This window comes from Cherax quadricarinatus, chromosome 67 (assembly GCF_038502225.1).
Source record: "Cherax quadricarinatus isolate ZL_2023a chromosome 67, ASM3850222v1, whole genome shotgun sequence".
Lineage (NCBI taxonomy): Eukaryota > Metazoa > Arthropoda > Malacostraca > Decapoda > Parastacidae > Cherax > Cherax quadricarinatus.
Window position 1 is genome coordinate 5,744,072 of NC_091358.1, and position 26,792 is coordinate 5,770,863.

Genomic DNA, 26,792 nt, shown 5'->3' on the forward strand with positions numbered 1-26,792 from the left:
AAATTTGATGGAAAACTTACGGAATTATGCTCTCGCGAAGTTAGCGGTCTCGACGATGTTTACGCATCGGCGATTTTGCCCACTTTGAGCCCTATTTTTGGCCAATTCCAATGTACTAGTCGACAAAAATAATAACTATTTTGCTAGAACTCCATTTTTTCTATCGAATGAGTACAAGAAACCACTAACTTACCAATTTCAACTATTCAATACAGTGCTCAGAATTTAGCAATTTTGCCAATTTCACACAAATTTCAAAAGATGCCAATTTCCAAATAGGGTCCAGAATAAACAAGAAAGACATTCCTGGCACTAAAATAACATTTCCTCTGTTCATTAGTCATGTCCCCACGCCCCTCTTACATTCTTTTGCTTTCCATTTTGAATTTTTATTCTCACAAAAAAATAGAAGATTTTCTGTTATGCAGACTACGGCATTAGTGTAGAAATGGTATAAATAATATTGGCGCACTTGTGAAAGAATATTAGACTCACCAGTTGACGTGTATTGGACGCTTAGCATGATTTGTTTACTTTTGAACTTTGGTAAAAATCGAACATTTCTGCTACTTTGAGCTCAATTTCAAGGTACTTTTAATTGTAAAACCAGTCAAAATCATCTCAATTTCTGTAATATGTCTTCCATTCTATACAATGAGACCAGGAAAACTAGAATACAACAATAAATACCATATGAAAATACAGTGCAGTCACTGTTTTAATCCAAAAACACAGCCAAAGTTTTTTTTTCTCATTATGCACTGTGTGCTGCAGGATTTTTTTTAAACTGCACACACTGACCACATAGACCCATTCTTTCATATGTAGGCCTACCAGCTTTCTCTCACTAGATTTGAAGGCGCTAGAATTTATGAGTACCAGTATGTCAAGGACCCTGGTGCGTAAGCTGTACTAGTACGGCCGAAACCCTGAAAGGGTTAATGGATTTAACACTTATGAGGTTTGACAGATGTTTTTTAATAATATTAATAAAGATGCAAAATAACCACAAAGGAAGTTGAATGATAACCTTAGGCCTTTTGTGTTGCAATTAACACATCATTAGGAGATTGCAATGCTGCCAAAATGAGTAGGAAGTTGAGGCAGATTTGTTCCTACTCATTTCTGTAACACTGCAAGCTCATTAAGATATGCTGGTTACAAAAGAAAACTCCTAGAGCTATCACTCAACTCTCCCTGTGGTTATTTTGCATCTTTTTGTCGCTTGTTCCTGATTACTGCAATTGTAAAGATGTTGGCAGATGGGTATCTAGGTGGTTGGAGATCTTGCTTCTTAGAACCCTTTCAAAGATTTTTGTGATATGGATGTTAGTGCTATTGGTCTGTAGTTCTTTGCCATTGCTTTACTGCCATCTCTGTAGAGTGGGGTTATGTCTGTTGTTTTTAGTAAGTGTGGGATGAACCCTTTGTCCATGCTCTCTCTCTATAGAATACTGAAGGCATGAGACAGGGGCTTCTTGTAATTCTTGATGAACACAGAGTTCCATGAGTCTGGGCCTGGGGTAGAGTGCATGGGCATGTCATTTATTGCTTTTTCAAAGTCTTGTGGTGTTGGGATATCAGATTTCTGAGATGACCAAATTTCAATACCGCAGGGTAAAGGAAGGTGTTGAGGGAAAAGGTGGCAAGTGAAGGCAAATGGTTTATGGGATTTGCTGAGCTGTTGGAGTGTGAGATAACATTTTGTGAAGGGATTCAGGGACACTGTTATCCAGACTTGAGTTCTGGAGGTGGAAAGTACAGTGCCTGCACTCTGAAGGAGGGGTGTGGATATCTGCAGTTTAGAGGGGCACCTGAACTGAGGTATTGGTGTGCCTCTGACAACAGTGACAGAGTGAATGATAGTGAGTTTCTTTTTCAGATCACCCTACCTCATTAGGAGACAGCCAGTGTGATAAAAAAAAATACTGTAAGCTCACATTACTGGATTAAGTGAGCACCTTTGTTCTGTATTCACACTGTTTAAGGAAAATGTTAAAAAACCTTTATTAATAAAAGTCATCTACAGAAAAACTCAAACAGGTAATTACATAAGGAATTCCAAAGAAAGACTGGAAATGCCTTCAATGTATAAAAGAAGACTGTATAATCCTACGGGTTTAGCGCTTCCCCTTGATTATAATAATAATATAAAAGAAGAAAACAAGATCTGATAACCTCTTGAGCTATAAGAAATCAGGAAAGGTAAACTTTCAAACAAGTAATAAGGAATATAGGGGGTCATAATATTAAAGTTATGAAAAAAGTATGGAACAAAATGAGACAAAAGGAAGCATGTCATCACAGAGTAGTGGGGCTACAAGAGAGTATGTGCCACAACCACTGAAAACAAAAATAAACCACAGTAATAAATAGTTTCCACAAAAAGTTTGGAAAAGGATGAATAAAATAGTGTCCAAAAAACTTAAGCTTTACTAGGGAAGTCAGAAAATACAAAACATCAATATTTGGTCCTCTGAACTTTTGCTTTCAATACTTTTTAATCATTTCTGTTTGGCAAACTTCTCTTGCATTACAGCCTAAAGGTATTTTTTAAGAGACTGCAAATTAAATAATCTGAACACTAGATATAACACTACTCTTACAACCCCAAGCAGGTAAACACAAATAAGAATTTACACACAAATAGCAAAACAAATTTATTTACCTTATGAGTTAACTCCATCTTCTTAATCTGATTCATGAGGCTGTCATTATTATCCTTAATCTCTTTTTCATGAATAAAAGAATTATTTAATTCTTCTATAGTCTTGTCATGCTCAGTTTTGCAATTATTTAGTTCTTTTTCATAAAACAGCAAAGAGTTATTATATTCTTCCTGTCTATGAATAAGGTCATTCTTCAGTCTCTCTATGTCAGCATCTCTGGAAGTCTGAAGAAGTTGAAATGATTCTTCTTTAGATTCTAATTTATACTGGAGTTCTTGCTGTTCAGAAATATATTTGTCTAAATCTAGTTTTAGCTTTTCAACAGTTTTCAGGCTGTCATTAAGTTGCTCTTCTTGGGAAGCTGATTTATTCTCAAGAGTAGTAAGCAATTCTTTCTGAACCTTGACTTGGCTTTCTAGGGATTGTATTTCTTGAATGTGAGTTTGTAATTCATTCTCCAGAGCAACAATTGTCTCTTCTTGTTTCTTTCTAATTTTATTTTCTTGTGATGCATTCTTTGATTTTGATTTTAACTGAAAATAAGATAAAGAAATTATAGTTAGAATTCACATTTCACACTCCAATACACAGTGCTGATAACAAATCACATGCAATATGTAAGAATGAAGAGTACAATACTCACTTAAAGTTAAAAGGAAAAGACAGAGGCAAAGGTGCACATCCAACTCATTTGTTTCATGGTGTCATGATAGTGAAGAGCTTATGATCCAAGGAACTGAAGCTACCCTCCCTTCCCTTGGAACAAACCTGATGTATTCCCTTTTCTCAAGTGTTGTATGAGTCCTATGGATTTAGTGCTTCCCCATGGATATAACAATAATAACCCATCTCATTGCAGATACCCCTATTGCCATTGTGACAGTTTTATCAATACTGAAATGATTCTTCTTAGACATGCTGGATTTGGGGTACATAAGTAAGGAAAGTATTTAAAATTAAAACAATGCTGTACCATATACAGCAGTAACAGCCTGGTTGATCAGGCTCTGATCTACCAGGAGGCCTGGTCACAGGCCGGGCCGCGGGGGCGTTGACCCCCGGAACTCTCTCCAGGTACACTCCAGGTATACAAATAATCATACATGTACACAGTACTTATTCTTTTTAGTAATTATTACAGGAAAAGGGGTTACTAGCCCATTGTTCCCGGCATTTTAGTTGACTTTTACAACATGCGTGGCTTACGGAGGAAAGATTCTTATTCCACTTCCCCATGGATATAAAAGGAAAAGTAATAAGAACAAGAACTAAGATAAAATCAAAGAAAACTCAGATGAGTGAGTATACATAAACATGTACATGTATGTTTAGTGTGACCTAAGTGTAAGTAGAAATAGCAAGACGTACCTGTAATCTTGCATATTTATGAGACAGACAAGACACCAGCAATCCTACCATCATGTAAAACAATTACAGGCTTTCGTTTTACACTCACTTGGCAGGACGGTAGTACCTCCCTGCGTGGTTGCTGTCTACCAACCTACTACTATTTTATATAACCAGACTTGAGTCCTGGAAAATGGAAAGTACAATGCCTGTACTCTAAAGGAGGGGTTTGGGATATTGGCAGTTTGGAGGGATATATTGTGTATTTTTATACGTATATACTTCTAAACTGTTGTATTCTGGGCATCTCTGCAAAAACAGTGATTATGTGGGAGTGAGGTGAAAGTGTTGAATGATGATGAAAGCATTTTCTTTTTGGGGATTTTCTTTCTTTTTGGGTCACCCTGCCTCGGTAGGAGATGGCTGACTTGTTGGAAAAAAAAAAATAAGTACACAGTACTCTACATAATCAAATGATACATGGAAATATAGATCTGAAAGTTGCAGAATTTACTAATGGTGCAACAAAAGCATGATACCATTTACTAAGCAATGCTTTGTGCTTTATGAATGATAGCATTACAGTAAAACCTTCATTTAACACCCCTATGCAATGGAATTAGGATAATACAGACAAAAAATTAGCTGGAGACAGGCTCATTTAGTCTGCTGAATTCATCCGGTACTCATCGATACAGAAAATTAAATCCACTACATTAAGCATTTATTATTTTTTTATATGGTATGTGTCTGGTGCTGCCAACCATGCAGCAAACGAAGTCCACTGTATTGCATATTTGTCTGATACAAAGACTCCCCTATACAGTGGACCCCCGCATAACGATTTTAATCCGTGCAAGAGGGGTAATTGTTATGCGAAATAATCGGTATGTGAATGAATTTTCCCCATAAGAAATAATGGAAATAAAATTAATCCGTGCAAGACACCCAAAAGTATGAAAAAAAATTTTTACCACATGAAATATACATTTTCCTACACACAAAGAGAAGGATACATGCACAATAGTAGAGTAGTACATGCACAGTATATATTGTGCATGTACTAGTCTACTAAATGAAGAATAAATGACACTTACCTTTATTGAAGATGCAGCAATGACTGATGAGACACTGTGTCCTGGGAGTGCCTTTTCCTCCTGAGTACTGTAGGTCCTGTTTGGTATTTTCTTCCAGAACAGGCCTTATCACACTGTGTATGCCACTACGATTCTTAAATCTCTCAAACCAACCTTTGCTGGCTTTAAATTCACCAATATAAGCACTAGTTCCAGGCATTTTTCCCTGTTCACCTGGGTGTTAGTCGACTTGTGTGGGTTGCATCCTTGGAGACAAGATTAAGGACCCCAATGGAAATAAGTTAGACAGTCTTCGATGACACTGACTTTTTTGGGTTATCCTGGGTGGCAAATCCTCTGGGGTTAATTGTTTCTTGGTATTCTCAATAAGCCACACCAACAACAGTGCTACAGCAGCAGCAGACGATGCTACAGCAGCAGCAGCAGCAGACGATGCTACAGCAGCAGCAGACGATGCTACAGCAGCAGCAGACGATGCTACAGCAGCAGCAGACGATGCTACAGCAGCAGCAGACGATGCTACAGCAGCAGCAGACGATGCTACAGCAGCAGAAGACGATGCTACAGCAGCAGCAGACGATGCTACAGCAGCAGCAGACGATGCTACAGCAGCAGAAGACGATGCTACAGCAGCAACAGACGATGTTACAGCAGCAGCAGACGATGCTACAGCAGCAGAAGACGATGCTACAGCAGCAACAGACGATGTTACAGCAGCAGCAGACGATGCTACAGCAGCAGCAGCAGCAGCAGCTGACAGTGCAGCAGCAGCAGCAGCTGTACCACCAATAGTAGCGATGGTTGATTGGGGTTTATTATACAACCTGGCCAGCTCGGAGACACGCACTCCACTTTCATACTTATCAATGATCTTTTTCTTCATCTCTATTGTAATTCTCACCCTTATTGCTGTAGGGTTGGCACTAGAAGCTTTCTTGGGGCCCATGGTCACTTATTTTCCAGAAAAAGCACCGAAAACACTGTAATACGAAATATTCCGATTGTATGCTTGGATGTTACCGCGGAGGCTGGCTGGTAAACAATGCCACCGGCGGAACATGTGAGCGTGGCTCAGGCCGCACATTGGACGCGTCTCGGACGAAAATCGGTGAGCGGGTTTTTAAGCGGTATGTGAGGCAAAATTTTTGCGATTAAAGCAAGCGGTATGCGGATTAATCGCTATGTGATGCCATCGTTATGCGGGGGTCCACTGTATACAAACATTCATACTGCGAGCTCTTGATAATACGAACAGTTTGCAGGAACTGATGAGACGTAAATAATACATAGAAGGTTACTCTAGTGGCATTGTTCATACATGTGCTTGTACTCTCTCCACAAATTCATTGTTATTTGTGATTATTATACCCCAATATGTCTGGTGTTAAGTGCAAAGCAATGGTGATACAGGTGGAAGTGCCAGACCATCACAATGGGAACAGAAGTGGACAAAATAATGTATTTTTGTAATTTTCATGTGTTCACATATATGTTTAAACTATGTACACTTCTAGGTTACACAATGGTCATACGTACATATATGACACCACTGTACAATACTGTATACATACGTTTCCTCAATAAAGATTCCCATGTTACATAAGTGTCTCAATCTTCAACTTGTCGGTTTTCAAAACCATTCGTCACAACTGTCAGACACTGCATCATCATGGGATCTTGATACAAAGAATTCTTCAAAACTTGTCCAACCTTTGGACGAAGACCTACTTCGAGTAGTGGATGGTACCACTATGACCCCGCCTCCTCCTGCTTCACCTCACCTGACTACATAAGCCACGTCTACGTCCCTATGCTGTACATTCTACAAGATTGGACTGAACACATCGACTTCAAGCTGAGGGGCTGATTACCTCAAACTCCTCCTCTCCTTACACCTTTCTACTTTGTACTGGACTGATGAAGCCACTGTATGGCAAAACATTTCCTCAATAAAGATTCTCATATATTGCATAAGTGTCTCGATCTTATCTGCGGATTTTTCATTCTAACAGAACCTAACTAATAACTGTTCACAGAAATTCCCACAAATTTGCAGAACCTTTTTTGGCCTTTTACGTGGCAATATATAATTTTTTATCTATTTTAATGCTAAATGTTAAGAAAAATATAATTAAAAAATTTGGTAACATAAATATTAACATAAATAAAGCAATTTTTTTTTTTTTAACAAGCTGGCCGTCTCCCACCGAAGCAGGGTGACCCAAAAAGAAAGAAATTCCCCAAAAAGAAAATACTTTCATCAACATTCAACACTTTCACCTCACTCATACATAATCACTGTTTTTGCAGAGGTGCTCAAAATACAACAGTTTAGAAACATATACAGTAGGGCTCCGCTTTACAGCGTTTCGCTTTACAGCTTTTCGCTAATACGGTCATTTCAAATTATGACCAAAACTCGCTATATGGCTCCCCCCACCTGACTTTCTAACATGGTCACCGCGCCCCACCCGGTTTTACATTCTCTGTGAGATCCGTAAGCCCTAAGTCTCTCCATTATGTCCGGAAACTCCAAAATTTCAAGTGTTTTAAAAAGTTATTTCATATTTTATATGTGTTTTTTTTTCAACAAGTTGGCCGTCTCCCACTGAGGCAGGGTGAGCCAAAAAGAAAGAAAATCCCCAAAAAGAAAATACTTTCATCATCATTCAACACTTTCACCTCACTCACACATAATCACTGTTTTTGCAGAGGTGCTCAGAACACAACAGTTTAGAAGCATATAAGTATAAAGATACACAACATATCCCTCCAAACTGCTAATATCCCGAACCCCTCCTTTAGAGTGTAGGCATTGTACTTCCCATTTCCAGGACTCAAGTCCGGCTATATAAAAATACAGTGGAACCTCAAATATCGAACTTTCTTCGGTCCAGAAGGCTGTTCAAGTGCCGCTACCAAACGAATTTATTCTCATCAGGAATAATGTAAATTAGATTAGTCCATTTCAGACCCTCAAAAATACACTTATAAAAGCACTTACAAAAATACACTTACATAATTGGTTGAGTTGGGAGCAGTTCGATTTTTGAGATTGCACTGTAACCGGTTTCCCTGAATCCCTTCACTAAATATTACCCTGCTCACACTCCAACAGATTGTCAGGTCCCAAATACCATTCGAGTCCATTCACTCTTATCGAACACGCTCATGCACGCCTGGAGTTTACCTGGAGAGAGTTCCGGGGGTCAACGCCCCTGCGGCCCAGTCTGTGACCAGGCCTCCTGGTGGATCAGAGCCTGATCAACCAGGCTGTTGCTGCTGGCTGCACGCAAACCAACGTACGAGCCACAGCCCGGCTGGTCAGGAACCGACTTTAGGTGCTTGTCCAGTGCCAGCTTGAAGACAGCCAGGGGTCTGTTGGTAATCCCCCTTATGTATGCTGGGAGGCAGTTGAACAGTCTCGGGCCCCTGACACTTATTGTATGGTCTCTTAACGTGCTAGTGACACCCCTGCTTTTCATTGGGGGGATGTTGCATCGTCTGCCGAGTCTTTTGCTTTCGTAGTGAGTGATTTTCGTGTGCAAGTTCGGTACTAGTCCCTCTAGGATTTTCCAAGTGTATATAATCATGTATCTCTCCCGCTTGCGTTCCAGGGAATACAGGTTTAGGAACCTCAAGCGCTCCCAGTAATCGAGGTGTTTTATCTCCGTTATGCGAGCCGTGAAGGTTCTCTGTACATTTTCTAGGTCAGCAATTTCACCTGCCTTGAAAGGTGCTGTTAGTGTGCAGTAAATATTCCAGCTGAAAGTCCAAGCCCTTCGCCCACAAAACCTCCCTTACCCCTTCCTTCCAACCTTTTTGAGGACGACCCCTACCCCGCCTTCCTTCTCCTACAGATTTAAATGCTCTCTATGTCAATCTATTTTGATCCATTCTCTCTAAATGACCAAACCACCTCAACAACCCCTCTTCAGCCCTCTGACTAATACTTTTATTAACTCCACACCTTCTCCTAATTTCCACACTCCGAATTTTCTGCATAATATTTACACCACACATTGCTCTTAGACAGGACATCTCCACTGCCTCCTCGCTGCTGCATTCACAACCCAAGCTTCACACCCCTATAAGAGTGTTGGTACTACTATACTTTCATACATTCCCTTCTTTGCCTCCACAGATAACGTTTTTTGACTCCACATATACCTCAACGCACCCATCTCCTTTTTTCCTTCATCAATTCTATTATTAACCTCATCCTTCATAAATCCATCCGCCAACACGTCAACTCCCAAGTACATATCTGAAAACATTCACTTCTTCCATACTCCTCCTCCCCAATTTGATATTTTATATGTACTCTGATAATTATACTTTTGTATACCTGTACCTAAATAAACTTACATCCTGTGCTAGCGTGCAGGTACATATTAAAATCAGTAAGTCTCTTATATCTCGAGACATCATATTAGTAATGATAATAATAATCACCGAGTCTCATTAAATGTCGTATATTACGTTAATATACACTTTTTTTTTTTTTTCAACAAGTCGGCCGTCTCCCACCGAGGCAGGGTGACCCAAAAAAGAAAGAAAATCCCCAAAAAGAAAATACTTTCATCATCATTCAACACTTTCACCACACTCGCACATTATCACTGTTTTTGCAGAGGTGCTCAGAATACAACAGTCTAGAAGCATACACATATAAAGATACACAACATATCCCTCCAAACTGCCAATATCCCAAACCCCTCCTTTAAAGTGCAGGCATTGTACTTCCCATTTCCAGGACTCAAGTCCGACTATATGAAAATAACCGGTTTCCCTGAATCCCTTCACTAAATATTACCCTGCTCACACTCCAACAGATCGTCAGGTCCCAAGTACCATTCGTCTCCATTCACTCCTATCTAACAAGCTCACGCACGCTTGCTGGAAGTCCAAGCCCCTTGCCCACAAAACCTCCTTTACCCCCTCTCTCCAACCCTTTCGAGGACGACCCCTACCCCGCCTTCCTTCCCCTATAGATTTATATACTTTCCATGTCATTCTACTTTGATCCATTCTCTCTAAATGACCAAACCACCTCAACAACCCCTCTTCTGCCCTCTGACTAATACTTTTATTAACTCCACACCTTCTCCTAATTTCCACACTCCGAATTTTCTGCATAATATTTACACCACACATTGCCCTTAAACAGGACATCTCCACTGCCTCCAACCGTCTCCTCGCTGCTGCATTTACCACCCAAGCTTCACACCCATATAAGAGTGTTGGTACTACTATACTTTCATACATTCCCTTCTTTGCCTCCATAGATAACGTTTTTTGACTCCACATATACCTCAACGCACCACTCACCTTTTTTCCCTCATCAATTCTATGATTAACCTCATCCTTCATAAATCCATCCGCCGACACGTCAACTCCCAAGTATCTGAAAACATTCACTTCTTCCATACTCCTCCTCCCCAATTTGATATCCAATTTTTCTTTATCTAAATCATTTGACACCCTCATCACCTTACTCTTTTATATGTTCACTTTCAACTTTCTACCTTTACACACATTCCCAAACTCATCCACTAACCTTTGCAATTTTTCTTTAGAATCTCCCATAAGCACAGTATCATCAGCAAAAAGTAACTGTGTCAATTCCCATTTTGAATTTGATTCCCCAAAATTTAATCCCACCCCTCTCCCGAACACCCTAGCATTTACTTCCTTTACAACCCCATCTATAAATATATTAAACAACCATGGTGACATTACACATCCCTGTCTAAGACCTACTTTTACCGGGAAGTAGTCTCCCTCTCTTCTACACACCCTAACCTGAGCCTCACTATCCTCATAAAAACTCTTTACAGCATTTAATAACTTACCACCTATTCCATATACTTGCAACATCTGCCACATTGCTCCTCTATCCACTCTATCATATGCCTTTTCTAAATCCATAAATGCAATAAAAACTTCCCTACCTTTATCTAAATACTGTTCACATATATGCTTCAATGTAAACACTTGATCTACACATCCCCTACCCACTCTGAAACCTCCTTGCTCATCCGCAATCCTCCATTCTGTCTTACCTCTAATTCTTTCAATTATAACCCTACCGTACACTTTTCCTGGTATACTCAGTAAGCTTATTCCTCTATAATTTTTACAGTCTCTTTTGTCCCCTTTCCCTTTATATAAAAGGACTATACATGCTCTCCGCCAATCCCTAGGTACCTTCCCTTCTTTCATACATTTATTAAACAGAAGTACCAACCACTCGAACACTATATCCCCCCCTGCTTTTAACATTTCTGTCATGATCCCATCAGTTCCAGCTGCTTTACCCCCTTTCATTTTACGTAATGCCTCACGTACCTCCCCCACACTTACATTCTTCTCTTCTTCACTCCTAAAAGATGGTATACCTCCCTGACCAGTGCATGAAATTACTGCCTCTGTTTCTTCCTTAACATTTAAAAGTTCCTCAAAATATTCTCGCCATCTACCTAATACCTCCATCTCCCCATCTACTAACTCCCCTACTCTGTTTTTAACTGACAAATCCATATTTTCCCTAGGCTTTCTTAACTTGTTTAACTCACTCCAAAATTTTTTCTTATTTTCATTAAAATTTCTTGACAGTGCCTCTCCCACTCTATCATCTGCTCTCCTTTTGCACTCTCTCACCACTCTCTTTACCTTTCTTTTACTCTCCATATACTCTGCTCTTCTTATAACACTTCTGCTTTGTAAAAACCTCTCATAAGCTACCTTTTTCTCTTTTATCACATCCTTTACTTCATCATTCCACCAATCACTCCTCTTTCCTCCTGCCCCCACCCTCCTATAACCACAAACTTCTGCCCCACATTCTAATACTGCATTTTTAAAACTATTCCAACCCTCTTCAACCCCCCCACTACTCATCTTTGCACTAGCCCACCTTTCTGCCAATAGTCGCTTATATCTCACCCGAACTTCCTCCTCCCTTAGTTTATACACTTTCACCTCCCTCTTACTTGTTGTTGCCACCTTCCTCTTTTCCCATCTACCTCTTACTCTAACTGTAGCTACAACTAAATAATGATCCAATATATCAGTTGCCCCTCTATAAACATGTACATCCTGGAGCCTACCCATCAACCTTTTATCCACCAATACATAATCTAATAAACTACTTTCATTACGTGCTACATCATACCTTGTATATTTATTTATCCTCTTTTTCATAAAATATGTATTACTTATTACCAAATTTCTTTCTACACATAGCTCAATTAAAGGCTCCCCATTTACATTTACCCCTGGCACCCCAAATTTACCTACTACTCCCTCCATAACATTTTTACCCACTTTAGCATTGAAATCCCCAACCACCATTACTCTCACACTTGATTCAAAACTCCCCATGCATTCACTCAACATTTCTCAAAATATCTCTCTCTCCTCTACACTTCTCTCTTCTCCAGGTGCATACACGCTTTATTTTACTCCACATAATCCTTGAATTAATACATTTATAGTCCCTCTTTTCCTGCCATAGCTTATCCTTCAACATTATTGCTACTCCTTCTTTAGCTCTAACTCTATTTGAAACCCCTGACCTAATCCCATTTATTCCTCTCCACTGAAACTCTCCCACCCCCTTCAGCTTTGTTTCACTTAAAGCCAGGACATCCAGCTTCTTCTCATTCATAACATCCACAGTCATCTCTTTCTTATCATCTGCACAACATCCACGCACATTCAGACTTCCCACTTTGACAATTTTCTTCTTCTTATTCTTTTTAGTAATCTTTACAGGAAAAGGGGTTACTAGCCCATTGTTCCCGGCATTTTAGTTGACTTTTACAACACGCATGGCTTACGGAGGAAAGATTCTTATTCCACTTCCCCATGGATATAAAAGGAAAATTAATAAGACCAAGAACTATTAAGATAAAATCAAAGAAAAACTCAGATGAGTGTGTATAAATAAATGTGTACATGTATGTGTAGTGTGACCTAAGTGTAAGTAGAAGTAGCAAGACATGCCTGTAATCTTGCATATTTATGAGACAGACAAAAGACATCAGCAATCCTACCATCATATAAAACAATCACAGGCTTTCGTTTTACACTCACTTGGCAGGACGGTAGTACCTCCCTGGGTGGTTGCGGTCTACCAACCTACTACCTATAAACTTGTTATCTAGTATTTGTATGCATTTATAAGGGGAAAAAAAAAGTGTTCCACTTTACGGCGATTTCTGCTTTACGGCGGTAGCCTGGAACCTAACCTGCCGTAGAAGTGGGGCGCTACTGTACTCCTTAGTGTTAAGTAGATTGTAAGCCAATAATGTTAAGTTGGCCCATAATGCCTAGGCATAATAGAGGCTCTCTTTGCACTGCAACCCACTACTGTAAATACAAAATCTCAATGTACTGTTTGCAAAGACATAAAATAAATAAATAAATATTAAATTATTTTCATGGAGTTGTTGCAACAATAGATTCCCACTTGTTTTGAAAATTATTACTAACTCATTATTCAAGTTTACAAGCTCTTTCTAAAAAAAAAAAAAAAAAAAAAAAAAAAAAAAAAAAAAAAAAAAAACAGAAGAGTGCAATACCTTTTGGTGAAGTTCCTTTACTTCTGTCTTCAGATGCTTTACTAATTCTGTTATTTTTTTACATTTTTCTGTCTTTGCCAAAAGTTCAACACTGTAAAAATTATAAATGTAGTATTAAATACACTAAAATGTTAGATTTTATAATATTACCTGTAATAAAGTCTGTATGTAATTAAACAAAGAGCATTATTTTTATAATATTGGAGAATCATTGCTGTGCCCTCCCCATCTGATAGTGTGAATGATAGCAGATTTTTTTTTTTTTTTTGGGGGGGGGGGCGCTGCCCCGGTGGGAGGCAGCCAACATATTAACAAATAATAATAATATGTGTCTTGAAATATGTGCAGCTTCATGAGATGGAACTGAAATCATATGAAACAACCTGAAAAGCATCAATGACTAACTATACATAGAGAGGGTTTTGGGGGTCAATGCCCCTGCAGCCCAGTCTGTGCCTAGGCCTCATTGTGGATCAGAGCCTGATCAACCAGGCTGTTACTGTAGACTGCACACAACCCAATGGATGAACCACAACCCGGCTGGTCAGGTAATGACTTTAGGTGCCTGTCCAGTGCCTTCTTGAAGACAGCCAGAGGTCTATTGGTAATCCCCTTTATGTATGCTGGGAGGCAGCTGAACAGTCTCGGGCCTCTGACACTTACTGTGTTGTCTCTTTATCATGCTAGTGGCACCCCTGCTTTTCATTGGGGGGATGTTGCATTGTTTGCTTCGTGTGCAAGTTTGGTACTAATCACTCTAGGATTTTCCAAATGTTTATAATCATGTATCTCTTCTGCCTGCTTTCTAAGAAGTACAGGTTGAGGAACTTCAAGTGTTCCCAGTAACTGAGGTGTTTCATCGCAGTTATGTGTGTTGTGAAGGTTCTCTGGACATTTTCTAGGTCAGCAATTTCACCTGCCTTGAAAGGTGCTGTTAGTGTGCAGGAATATTCCAGCCTAGATAGAACAAGTGACTTGAAGAGTGTCATCATGGGCTTGGCATCCCTAGTTTTGAAAGTTTTCATTATCCATTATGTCATTTTTGTAGCATATGCAATTGATACAATGTTTTGATCTTTGAAAGTGAGATCCTCTGACATTATCACTTCCAGGTCTTTTACATCAATTTTTTGCTCTATGTGGAATTTGTTTTATACTCGATATAGTTTTAATTTCCTCACGTTTTCCATATCGGAGTAGTTGAAATTTCTCATCATTGAACTTCATATTGCTTTCTACGGCCCATTTAAAGATTTGGTTGATGTCAACCTAGTCTTGCAGTGTCTTCAATGGAGGACACTGTCATGCAAATTTGGGTGTCATTGCAAGGGAAGACACAGTGCTGTGGCTTACATCCCTGTCTATGTCAGATATGAGGATGAGAAACAGAATGGGAGCGAGTACCGTGCCTTGTGGAACAGAGCTTTTCACAGTAGCTGCCTCAGACTTTACTCTGTTTACTACTACTCTTTGTGTTCTATTTGTTAGGAAATTATAGATCCATCTACCAACCTTTCCTGTTACAGTGGAACCCTAAGTTTCAGCCATAATTTGTTCCAGAAGGCTGTTTGAATGCCGTTACCAAACGAATTCATTCCCATAAGGAATAATGTAAATTAGATTAGTCCGTTTCAGGCCCCCAAAATTACACTTACAAAAGCACTTACAATAATACACTTATATAATTATTTGAGTTGGGAGGTGGCTGAAACTCGGGGTACCACTGTATTCCTTTATCACGAATTTTGTGCGTTATTACATAATGGTCACACTTGTCAAAGGCTTTTGCAAAGTCTGTGTATATTACATCTGTGTTTTGTTTGTCTCCTAGAGCATCCAGAACTTTGTCATAGTTATCCAGTAGTTGAGACAGGCAGAAGCGACCTGCTCTAAACCCATGTTGTCCTGGGTTGTAACTGATGGGTATCTAGATAGAGTGGCAATCTTGCTTCTTAGAACCCTTTCAAAGGTTTTTATGATATGGGATGTTAATGCTATCAGTCTGTAGTTCTTTGCAATTGCTTTACTGCCCCTTTTGTGGAGTGGGGCTATGTCTGTTGCTTTTAGCAGCTGTGCGATGGCCCATGTCCATGCTCCTTCTCCATAAGATGTTAAAAGTACATGATAGGGTTTTCTTGCAGTTCTTGATGAACACAAAGTTCCATGAGTCTGGGACTAGGGCAAAGTGCATGGGCATGTCATTTATCACCTTTTCGAAGTCATTAGGCATTAGGATAATATCAGATAGGCTTGAGTATCAAATTCTGTGTCTCACTCATAAAAAATTAATTTAGATCTTAGACTCTCAGTCTGGTTAGCAGCTCACTAAAAACTTAAGTCATATTGGAACTTGAGTAGCTGACTCATTTCCTTGCTGTCATCTCTGTAGGACCCATCTTGTCTAATTAGGGGCCCAATACTGGATGTTGTTCTCAAATTAGATTTGGCATAAGAAAAGAAATATTTTGGGTTTCTTTCAGATTCATTTATGGATTTCAGTTCTTCCTGTGTTTCTTGACTCCTGTAAGATTACTTTAGCTTAAGTTCAATGTTTGCTACTTCTCAGCTTGATACAAAAAGTATAACTTGCGTGTTGGAGAAACCAGTGACTTCTGGCAGCTCCTACTAAGACAAATAGCCAGTGACCTTACTGAGGTTTTGGGCACTTATAGATCACTGTATTTTACTATCTAGATTTCCACCTCCACCACATCAAATGCTATTTTATCACTACTGTTGGCTGTGGTAGGGCAACTGGTGAAGATTACTGGAAGAATATTTGCTTTGCGTTGTGTATACTGCGACTACTGCCAACTACAGGTTTTACATCACTCCACAAGTAACTGTATACTTCTTGTATTTCAATAAAAGAAGAATTTTCTAATTTTCGTCATTCCACCACACTAAGTACCATTTTGTTACTGTTATTAGCTACGGCAACACTGATGAAATGGGTTCTGGATAAAAGGTCTTGTGTTGTTGTGTGTGCTGCGTTAACTGACAACTCTACACCGTTCATTGTATTTCTACAGAACTGTACACTTTTCGTATTTCCTCAAGATTGTGCACCTTTTCGTATTTCAATAGAAATTTTTTAGTCAATGGTATCACTAGACTATACTTCAGGTACACTAACAGGTTTAGGAAGATTATTAATATGAGCTGACCTGCATGGTAGGATCCTTAGGCCATAGTACTATCACTTCCTTCTTAATTTTCACCTTAGCATTTATTATGGTATCTTATCTTATCACTCCAGTATGTATGACACTCTATTATCAGGGAGATTCTCTTTCCTCTCACAAATTTGTTCCAAGCTATTTTTTTTTTTTTTTGCACATAGCACCCTAGGCCTATAGTTCCCCTCTGGGAGTATGGCTCTGCTATGTTACTACACACTTTTTATCTTTTTTTGGCTCAGTGTATACTATTATTTGCTAGATTAGTTCTAAGTGGTGAAGGGATGTACTTCATAAGTTCACTGGCACAATTTAAAATTTCTAGCACGTAAAAGAAACCACAATAATCCACAAAAACGATGGAGCACGTAATACATATAGGTTGCAAAGCCAACAGAATGCTAGGTTTATGGTTAGAAATTTCAAGTACAAAACACTAGAAACAATACTGACTCTATAATGCACTTGAGAGAGTCAATAACTCAAAACAATGGAATGAGACTACTAGGTAAGAGATAGGACAGTAATATTAGTACACTACTTTTTTGCACTGCAATAAAATTATAGCAGAATGGGACAAACTATCTGCAAAGACAATTTTTTTTTTTTTTTTTTTTTTTTTTTTTTCAACAAGTCGGCCGTCTCCCACCGAGGCAGGGTGACCCAAAAAAGAAAGAAAATCCCCAAAAAGAAAATACTTTCATCATCATTCAACACTTTCACCACACTCGCACATTATCACTGTTTTTGCAGAGGTGCTCAGAATACAACAGTCTAGAAGCATACACATATAAAGATACACAACATATCCCTCCAAACTGCCAATATCCCAAACCCCTCCTTTAAAGTGCAGGCATTGTACTTCCCATTTCCAGGACTCAAGTCCGACTATATGAAAATAACCGGTTTCCCTGAATCCCTTCACTAAATATTACCCTGCTCACACTCCAACAGATCGTCAGGTCCCAAGTACCATTTGTCTCCATTCACTCCTATCTAACACGCTCACGCACGCTTGCTGGAAGTCCAAGCCCCTTACCCACAAAACCTCCTTTACTCCCTCTCTCCAACCCTTTCGAGGACGACCCCTACTCCGCCTTCCTTCCCCTATAGATTTATATGCTTTCCATGTCATTCTACTTTGATCCATTCTCTCTAAATGACCAAACCACCTCAACAACCCCTCTTCTGCCCTCTGACTAATACTTTTATTAACTCCACACCTTCTCCTAATTTCCACACTCCGAATTTTCTGCATAATATTTACACCACACATTGCCCTTAAACAGGACATCTCCACTGCCTCCAACCGTCTCCTCGCTGCTGCATTTACCACCCAAGCTTCACACCCATATAAGAGTGTTGGTACTACTATACTTTCATACATTCCCTTCTTTGCCTCCATAGATAACGTTTTTTTGACTCCACATATACCTCAACGCACCACTCACCTTTTTTCCCTCATCAATTCTATGATTAACCTCATCCTTCATAAATCCATCTGCCGACACGTCAACTCCCAAGTATCTGAAAACATTCACTTCTTCCATACTCCTCCTCCCCAAATTGATATCCAATTTTTCTTTATCTAAATCATTTGACACCCTCATCACCTTACTCTTTTCTATGTTCACTTTCAACTTTCTACCTTTACACACATTCCCAAACTCATCCACTAACCTTTGCAATTTTTCTTTAGAATCTCCCATAAGCACAGTATCATCAGCAAAAAGTAACTGTGTCAATTCCCATTTTGAATTTGATTCCCCATAATTTAATCCCACCCCTCTCCCAAACACCCTAGCATTTACTTCCTTAACAACCCCATCTATAAATATATTAAACAACCATGGTGACATTACACATCCCTGTCTAAGACCTACTTTTACCGGGAAGTAGTCTCCCTCTCTTCTACACACCCTAACCTGAGCCTCACTATCCTCATAAAAACTCTTTACAGCATTTAATAACTTACCACCTATTCCATATACTTGCAACATCTGCCACATTGCTCCTCTATCCACTCTATCATATGCCTTTTCTAAATCCATAAATGCAATAAAAACTTCCCTATCTTTATCTAAATACTGTTCACATATATGCTTCAATGTAAACACCTGATCTACACATCCCCTACCCACTCTAAAACCTCCTTGCTCATCCGCAATCCTACATTCTGTCTTACCTCTAATTCTTTCAATTATAACCCTACCGTACACTTTTCCTGGTATACTCAGTAAGCTTATTCCTCTATAATTTTTACAGTCTCTTTTGTCCCCTTTCCCTTTATATAAAGGGACTATACATGCTCTCTGCCAATCCCTAGGTACCTTCCCCTCTTTCATACATTTATTAAACAAAAGTACCAACCACTCCAACACTATATCCCCCCCTGCCTTTAACATTTCTGTCATGATCCCATCAGTTCCAGCTGCTTTACCCCCTTTCATTTTACGTAATGCCTCACGTACCTCCCCCACACTTACATTCTGCTCTTCTTCACTCCTAAAAGATGGTATACCTCCCTGACCAGTGCATGAAATTACTGCCTCTGTTTCTTCCTTAACATTTAAAAGTTCCTCAAAATATTCTCGCCATCTACCCAATACCTCCATCTCCCCATCTACTAACTCCCCTACTCTGTTTTTAACTGACAAATCCATATTTTCCCTAGGCTTTCTTAACTTGTTTAACTCACTCCAAAATTTTTTCTTATTTTCATTAAAATTTCTTGACAGTGCCTCTCCCACTCTATCATCTGCTCTCCTTTTGCACTCTCTCACCACTCTCTTTACCTTTCTTTTACTCTCCATATACTCTGCTCTTCTTATAACACTTCTGCTTTGTAAAAACCTCTCATAAGCTACCTTTTTCTCTTTTATCACACCCTTTACTTCATCATTCCACCAATCACTCCTCTTTCCTCCTGCCCCCACCCTCCTATAACCACAAACTTCTGCCCCACATTCTAAACAGCTAGACAAGCACTTTGCCAATACAGGACTCAACTAGATACTCTGCAGGGTTAAATTGTAATCAAGGATTCCTCGTATCACTTCAGCAACTAAATGAGGACAAACAGTTGACAATGAGCTGTCCTAGTTAACAATAACAGTAGTGGCAGAAGCAGAGGCAGAGGTGGTGATTTTGGTAATCACAGCTATGGTGCATGTCTGCCTGCACCACAGTATCCAGAACTAGTGAAAACTAAAAGTAGAATGACTAGTACACTAAGCTGTGGGTAGTGAAGCAATACAAACAAATGAGGTAGGAACAGTAATAAAAGTTGAGGTAGTTTGTAGCTCATGCCTTCCATACACTTCTATCTCTCTCTTGTAAATTTCATGCCATTGTTCTAATATGGTATGGTATGCTTTCTACCTAAATTGCATGCCAGCAGTGACTGGAGGGAATGCAGGATGAGAAGAGAGCCTTTATCTTTATTGTCCTTGCTTCAAACATCTAGAAAATACATGACAGCGTTTAAAATAGATAGTACATAATCTTTCTCAGCAGACAGCCTTAGTGTGGAATTTAAAGCCCTTTACTGTAAGTCTTTCCTGTTTACTGAATGCACAAGTCTTTAGGTACATTAGGTTATTTGAAATGTCTGGGGATTAATTATATGTTGCTATCACTTTAAGGTTCTGTGAGAAAATAAGGCATAAAAGACTAAGTAAAAATAAAAGAAAGTTGAAACTGCAAGATTCATACCTGTAAGCTTTGTATTTATCTTCAAGGGATATTATGTGCTCATGTAATTTTGCTTTTTCTTCTTCATCTGATGACATTTTGATCTGCATATCCAGTAGAGTATCATCTACAGTCTGCAGAGCATAAAAAATTGTCAATAATTTTTTATAGAAAATAGTGGCATAAACACAAGGGTGTTGGAGAGAGGTGTGGGATTAACCCTTTCAGGGTCTTGGCTGTACTAGTACGCCTAAATTCTAGCTCCCTCAAATCTAGTGAGAGAAAGCTGGTAGGCCTACATATGAAAGAATGGGTCTATGTACTCAGTGTGTGCAGTATAAAAAAAAATCCTACAGCACACAGTGCGTAATGAGAAAAAAAAATCTTTGACCGTGTTTTTGGATTAAAACAGCGACTTTGCACTGTATTTTCGTATGGTATTTATTGTTGTATTCTAGTTTTCCTGGTCTCATTTTAAAGAATGGAAGACATATTACAGAAATTGAGATGATTTTGACTGGTTTTACAATGAAAAGTACCTTGAAATTGAGCTCAAAGTAGCAGAAATCTTCGATTTTTACTAAAGTTCAAAAGTAAACAAATCATGCCAAGCATCCAATACACGTCAACTGGTGAGTCTAATATTCTTTCACAAGTGTGCTGACATTATTTATACCATTTCTACACTAATGCAGTAGTCTGCATAACAGTAAATCTTCTATTTTTTGTAAGAATAAAAATTGTAAGTGGAAAGCCAAAGAAATATAAGAGGGGCCTGGGGATGTGACTAACGAACAAAGAACTTGTTATTTTAGTGCCAGGAATGTCTTTCTTGTTTATTCTGGACCCTATTCGAAAATTGGCATCTTTTGAAATTTGTGTGAAATTGGCAAAATTGCTAAATTCTGACCACTTTATTGGATAGTTGAAATCGGTAAATGGGTGGTTTCTTGTACTTATTCGATAGGAAAAATGGAGTTCTAGCGAAATAGTTATGATTTTTGTCGACTAGTACACTGGAATTGGCCGAAAATAGGGCTCAAAGTGGGCAAAATCGCCGATGCGTAAACATCGTCAAGACCGCTAACATCGCGAGAGCATAATTCCGTAAGCTTTCCATCAAATTTCATACTTTTGGTGTCATTATGATTGGGAAAAGATTCTCTATCTTTTCATAAGAATTATGTTTTCTTTTAAACCCCTAAACGATCCAAACGTATATATACGTTCTCTCATGTAGCGCCCCAAACGTATATATACGTTTTCTTTGTCATTCATTCAACATTGCCATGATAAGCCTGAGTCACCTAGAGATGAGAGAATGGGTGTGCGCACTCACTGTGCACCATATTAAAATAATTGGGGATGCCTGGATACCATATGCTCTTTTTTCCTATTAAAAAAAAAAAAAAAAAAAAAAAAAAAATCCTCAAAAAATTTGGGGAGCTACGTGAGTGAACGTATATATACGTTTGGACCATTTAAGGGTTAAAATTTGGGGACCCTGAGAACAAGTCTCGGAGAGGGCCCGTGGACCCTGAAAGGGTTAAAAGATAATGAATTTAATATAAAGTGGGAGTTATCACAGTTGCTCTTTGCCAATGTCATGGTTCTTTTGGGAAATTCTAAAGAGAACTTACAAAGGATAAGGTTGGTGGAGGTGTTTTGGGTGGGTAAAAGAAGGAAATAAAATACAATAATAGTGATAAAAATAACAATGTTTATTTCTTTATGCAATACACATAATGTAGTTTAAATGAATTAATACAATAATAGGCACAAAAGAAAGCCACTAATTATGTAATGCATTTCAGGCAAATAATCATATTGCTTACAAGTTACTTAACAATTAGAATAGCCTATTAAGTAGGATTTCTTGTGCAGGTAACTACAATCATAGGTGCAATAAGAAAGGTAGATAATGACAAGAGGTCAATTACAAAATAATTACATATTATCTTAACTAATTCAGTGACCTTCAGTTATGTGGAGTGATCAAATAGAGATGGTGAAGATACAGCAAGTTACAATACAAAAAAAATGGGACAAGATATTTTACCAATTATGTATGGGAGTTGAAGGAAGACTGGAAGAAGGACAGGAACAGAACTGGATGAAAAGCTGGTTTTGTTTGGCTTAGCATCTTGCTGTCTTGATTATGTTAAGGAGATGAGATGCTTATTAACAAAAGCTCTGAATTAAATTTGCAGACGGAACTTTTCAATGCTTCAGACGGGGAGTTCCAGACCTTAAGGCCATTTATGTGCAGTGAGTTTTTACACAGGCTGAGTCAGGCACAGGGGATGTCAAAGAGGTTTTTGTGAACACAGAAAAGAGAAAGGTGATGAGTAAAAAAAAGTTTAAATAGTGAAATGCGTACTCCATGACTCACGAAATCATAATGACATGGGTTCTATCCCCGCCCGTGGTATGGTTTACGTACTCCATATCAGATGGTGGGGAGGGAGTATGGAGGAAATTAATGTATTAAGATATTAAGAATGGAAGTGCAGCAGATGGGTTTATGGAAGACAAGGTGAGCTACAGAATATATGGGGGAAAAAAGCAGGTGCTGTGTTGAAGTCTGTGGAAAGAAAAGTTTGTCTAGAGACAAAAAGGTAAATGCGTATAACAGAGTACATAGTGGTACCAACACTTTTATGGCTAACAGAAGGGGGGAGGCAGTGAGATGTCATGTTTGAGGGCAATATGTAATGTCAATACAGTATTATGCAGAGAAATTAGATTTAGTCACAAAAGGTATAATTTAAAGAGTGGGGGAAGGTTTGCTGAGGTGATTCAGTCATTCAGAAAGCATGGAGTAAAATAAAATGGCAGAGAGGGTGTATAAATCCAGGGTGGAGAAAAGAAAGCATAGCAGTCATCCCAGGAAGGGTTGGAGAGAGAGACAGTGAAGGAGGGTGCATGTGAGAGAGGCTTGAGGATGCAGCAGATGTGCATAATGTATCAGATCAAAGTGAGTGGAGTCTACTAGTTTTTAAGGGTTTGATGTGCAAATGGAGTGTGAGCTAGGTAACACTTGCAAAAGGTTACAGGGAAATCAGTTTTTGGGAGTAGAGTCCTGGAGGCAGAAAGTACAATGTTTGAACTCAAAGGAATGGGGGATGTATGCAAATCAAGACACAATATGAGAATTACCGTATTTTCTGGCATATAAGGCACCCTTTTTTCCCCCACAAAAAATCTTGGAAAATCACCCTGTGCCTTATATGCTCAAGGTCAGGGTCAAGTGTAGGCTTTGGGTTACACTTTAGCATCTGTTTACTAATGCTACATTACAACTGTTTGGAAACATCGTCTTATGTGTCTCATATACTCGTGTGCCTTATATGCTGGAAAATATGTCGTTTTAATAATGAAGACTTCATTCACCAGGGACTTTATCAATTCATACAGATAACTGTGATGTATCCACACTTTTGGCAAGACAACTATTGAATGAATGATGGTCACTGTTTCTTTATGGTGAGTCACCCTTATCCTGGTGGGATATGACCATGACTATGTTTATTTTCATTAGAATTAATGTCTCTGTATACATGTAAGTGCAATGTTTACTATGTCTCTTATGTTCTATTAACCTTAAGTTATGGCTTGCCCAAAATGCTATGCATAACCAGGGGCTTTCCAGGGGTACTAACAAATGTCATCCAATTCCGTGAAACTATGTACTGTATCTTGTAGGGAAAATAAAAAGGTTTGTTTGTTTGACTAGATCTGATATTCACCCAAGTAACAATCTTAAAAAACTAGAATACAAAACTCTACTAGGACCAAGTATTACTATGTATATCTTGAGATTTAAGTACCTGATACAGATACATCTGAAGAGCAAAGTGGGACAGGGAGCTGAATGACTGTGCAAAAGAAATAAACATAAATGGGTATCTAACTCAATGCAAAGTCAGTACCCAGCATGCTGGAACACCTCAAAGGGTTATGAAAGGAGACTATCAAGCTAATTCCAGTCCAGAATGTGAATAAAAAACAGTTACTGATATAGTTTTTAGTTTAACAGGGAGAGGAAGCAACAACAAAGTAAAAGATATAAATTAAGAGCAGGAATAACATAAAATAAATAACTGTATTTGAACACAAGTTTTCAGTGTAACCTTTTAAAGGAAATTTACCCTACAGTGAAAGTAAATTCCATACAGATTTAAAAATTATTATTATTATATTTAGGGGTAAGTGCTAAACTGAGGAGATCATATAGCAACTGAGGAAATAGGAAGCAATAAAGATCAATCCAAGGAAGGGAAGGACAGGACAAATTCCATGCATCAAGAGCTCCTCACCAACATCAAGGAACCTCCCCAAGGGACAGTAATTACAAATTATTGCTGAATACGGTCTGTAATCAATTTTCTAATAGAACCAGTATTTTTTCCTTTCATCAGCTCATTCACCAGCTTTATTGATTTATTCTCTGTTGTACAATTTTAACTATCATGCCTCTAACAACACTGTTTTTAAATTTATCATAAATAACTCCATTACCATTTATATCTATATTCAGTTTTCTTTGTCTAAGAAAAAATAAGTACAAGTACAAAAACAACTACAACACTTTATAGAAAACTTACTGAAAGTTTTCCCTTCAATAGCTCAACACTCTTATTTAGTTCTTGATTTATTTCTTGAAAAGTCTCTTTTTCCTTCCTACTGTGTTCATTCAACTGCTCAAAGTGTTCCACAGTCTGTGTCAGTAAGGTCACCTACAAAAAAACAAAATAAAAAACAATGAATATATGAAATGGTTAAGGCAAAAGACATGTACCTCTCTGCTTCTGTGCATGTGAAATGCCCAGTTACCAATACCTGTTATACATACAGTGAGGATGAATTACGTATGTACAACAGAGCCCTGCTTATACAGCAGGTTGGGTTCTGGGCTACTGTTGTCAAGTGAAATAGTTGTTCAAGTGAAATATATCTTTTTCCACTTTCAAATGCATATAATAGCCTGATAACATGTTTACAATACATGTATTATATATTAAGTGAGCAATAGAGCTAGACCTAAAAAAATGCATATACAGTGTGTACACACACTACTTACCTTAAAAAATTTTCACACTCAAGTGTACAGTGAGTGGTGAATATATTTAGTGTAGGAAGCCTGAATAAATGAAGAATGGGTATAATTGAAAACTGCTGTATTAATAAACTGCTGTAAAGTGGGGGCTTCCCTGTACCTTGAAACCACAATGAATAAATATATGAAGCTTGAAATAGAAATTCTAACAAACAATATATCATATTATTACTATACAGTGGAACCTCGGGGTACGAATCCGTTCCGTGGACTTGTTCGTATCCTGATTTGTTCGTAAGTTGGGTCAATTTTCCTCATTTAAATTAACTGAAATGCAATTAATTCGTTCCAGCTGAATTCCTGCTTTCAGGAGGCATGACGAAATAACCCTAATATCAACTCTACGGCTTCTTTATCTGTCACATTTCATCTAACATGACATAACAATATAAATAACATAGAAACTGATATACACTCTAGAATGAACAAAATATGTCATTACATGGATGGCGGAGGGAGGAGGATTGTGGTCAGGAGTGGTCGCACATTCTATGAAAACATCAGAGGTTTTATAATATTTTTTTTTTTTTCAACAAGTCGGCCGTCTCCCACCGAGGCAGGGTGATCCAAAGAGAAAGAAAATCCCCAAAAAGAAAATACTTTCATCATTCAACATTTTCACCTCACTCACACATAATCACTGTTTTTGCAGAGGTGCCCAGAAATACAACAGTTTAGAAGTATATACGTATAAAAATGCACAATATATCTCTCCAAACTGCCAATATCCCAAACCCCTCCTTTAGAGTGCAGGCATTGTACTTCCCATTTCCAGGACACAAGACCAATTATATAAAATAACCGGTTTCCCTGAATCCCTTCACTAAATATTACCCTGCTCACACTCCAACAGATCGTCAGGCCCCAAATACCATTCGTCTTCATTCACTCCTATCTAACACGCTCATGCACGCTTGCTGGAAGTCCAAACCCCTCACCCACAACACCTTCTTTACCCCCTCCGTCCAACCTTTTCGAGGACGACCCCTACCCTGCCTTCCTTCCCCTACAGATTTATACGCTCTCCATGTCATTCTACTTTGATCCATTCTCTCTAAATGACCAAACCACCTCAACAAACCCTCTTCAGCCCTCTAATA

General features: G+C 38.6%; 2 protein-coding genes across 4 annotated transcripts in view; one reads left to right on the forward strand and one right to left on the reverse strand.

Moving 5' to 3' along the window:
- The window catches only part of LOC128699603 (zinc finger protein 90), a 207,155-nt gene that overhangs the window by 89,065 nt on the left and 91,298 nt on the right, over positions 1-26,792 (forward strand). The gene's annotated exons all lie outside the window — the stretch shown is intronic.
- LOC128699602 (synaptonemal complex protein 1-like) overlaps positions 1-26,792 on the reverse strand; it is a 161,054-nt gene that overhangs the window by 72,764 nt on the left and 61,498 nt on the right. For all 3 annotated transcript variants that reach the window (XM_070099353.1, XM_070099351.1, XM_070099352.1), the window contains exons 11-14: positions 25,181-25,312; positions 20,595-20,707; positions 13,702-13,792; positions 2,669-3,202 (exon numbers count right to left, since the gene is read on the reverse strand). In XM_070099353.1, coding sequence (XP_069955454.1) covers positions 2,669-3,202; positions 13,702-13,792; positions 20,595-20,707; positions 25,181-25,312 — 870 coding nt within the window. The remainder of the gene's footprint in view (positions 1-2,668; positions 3,203-13,701; positions 13,793-20,594; positions 20,708-25,180; positions 25,313-26,792) is intronic.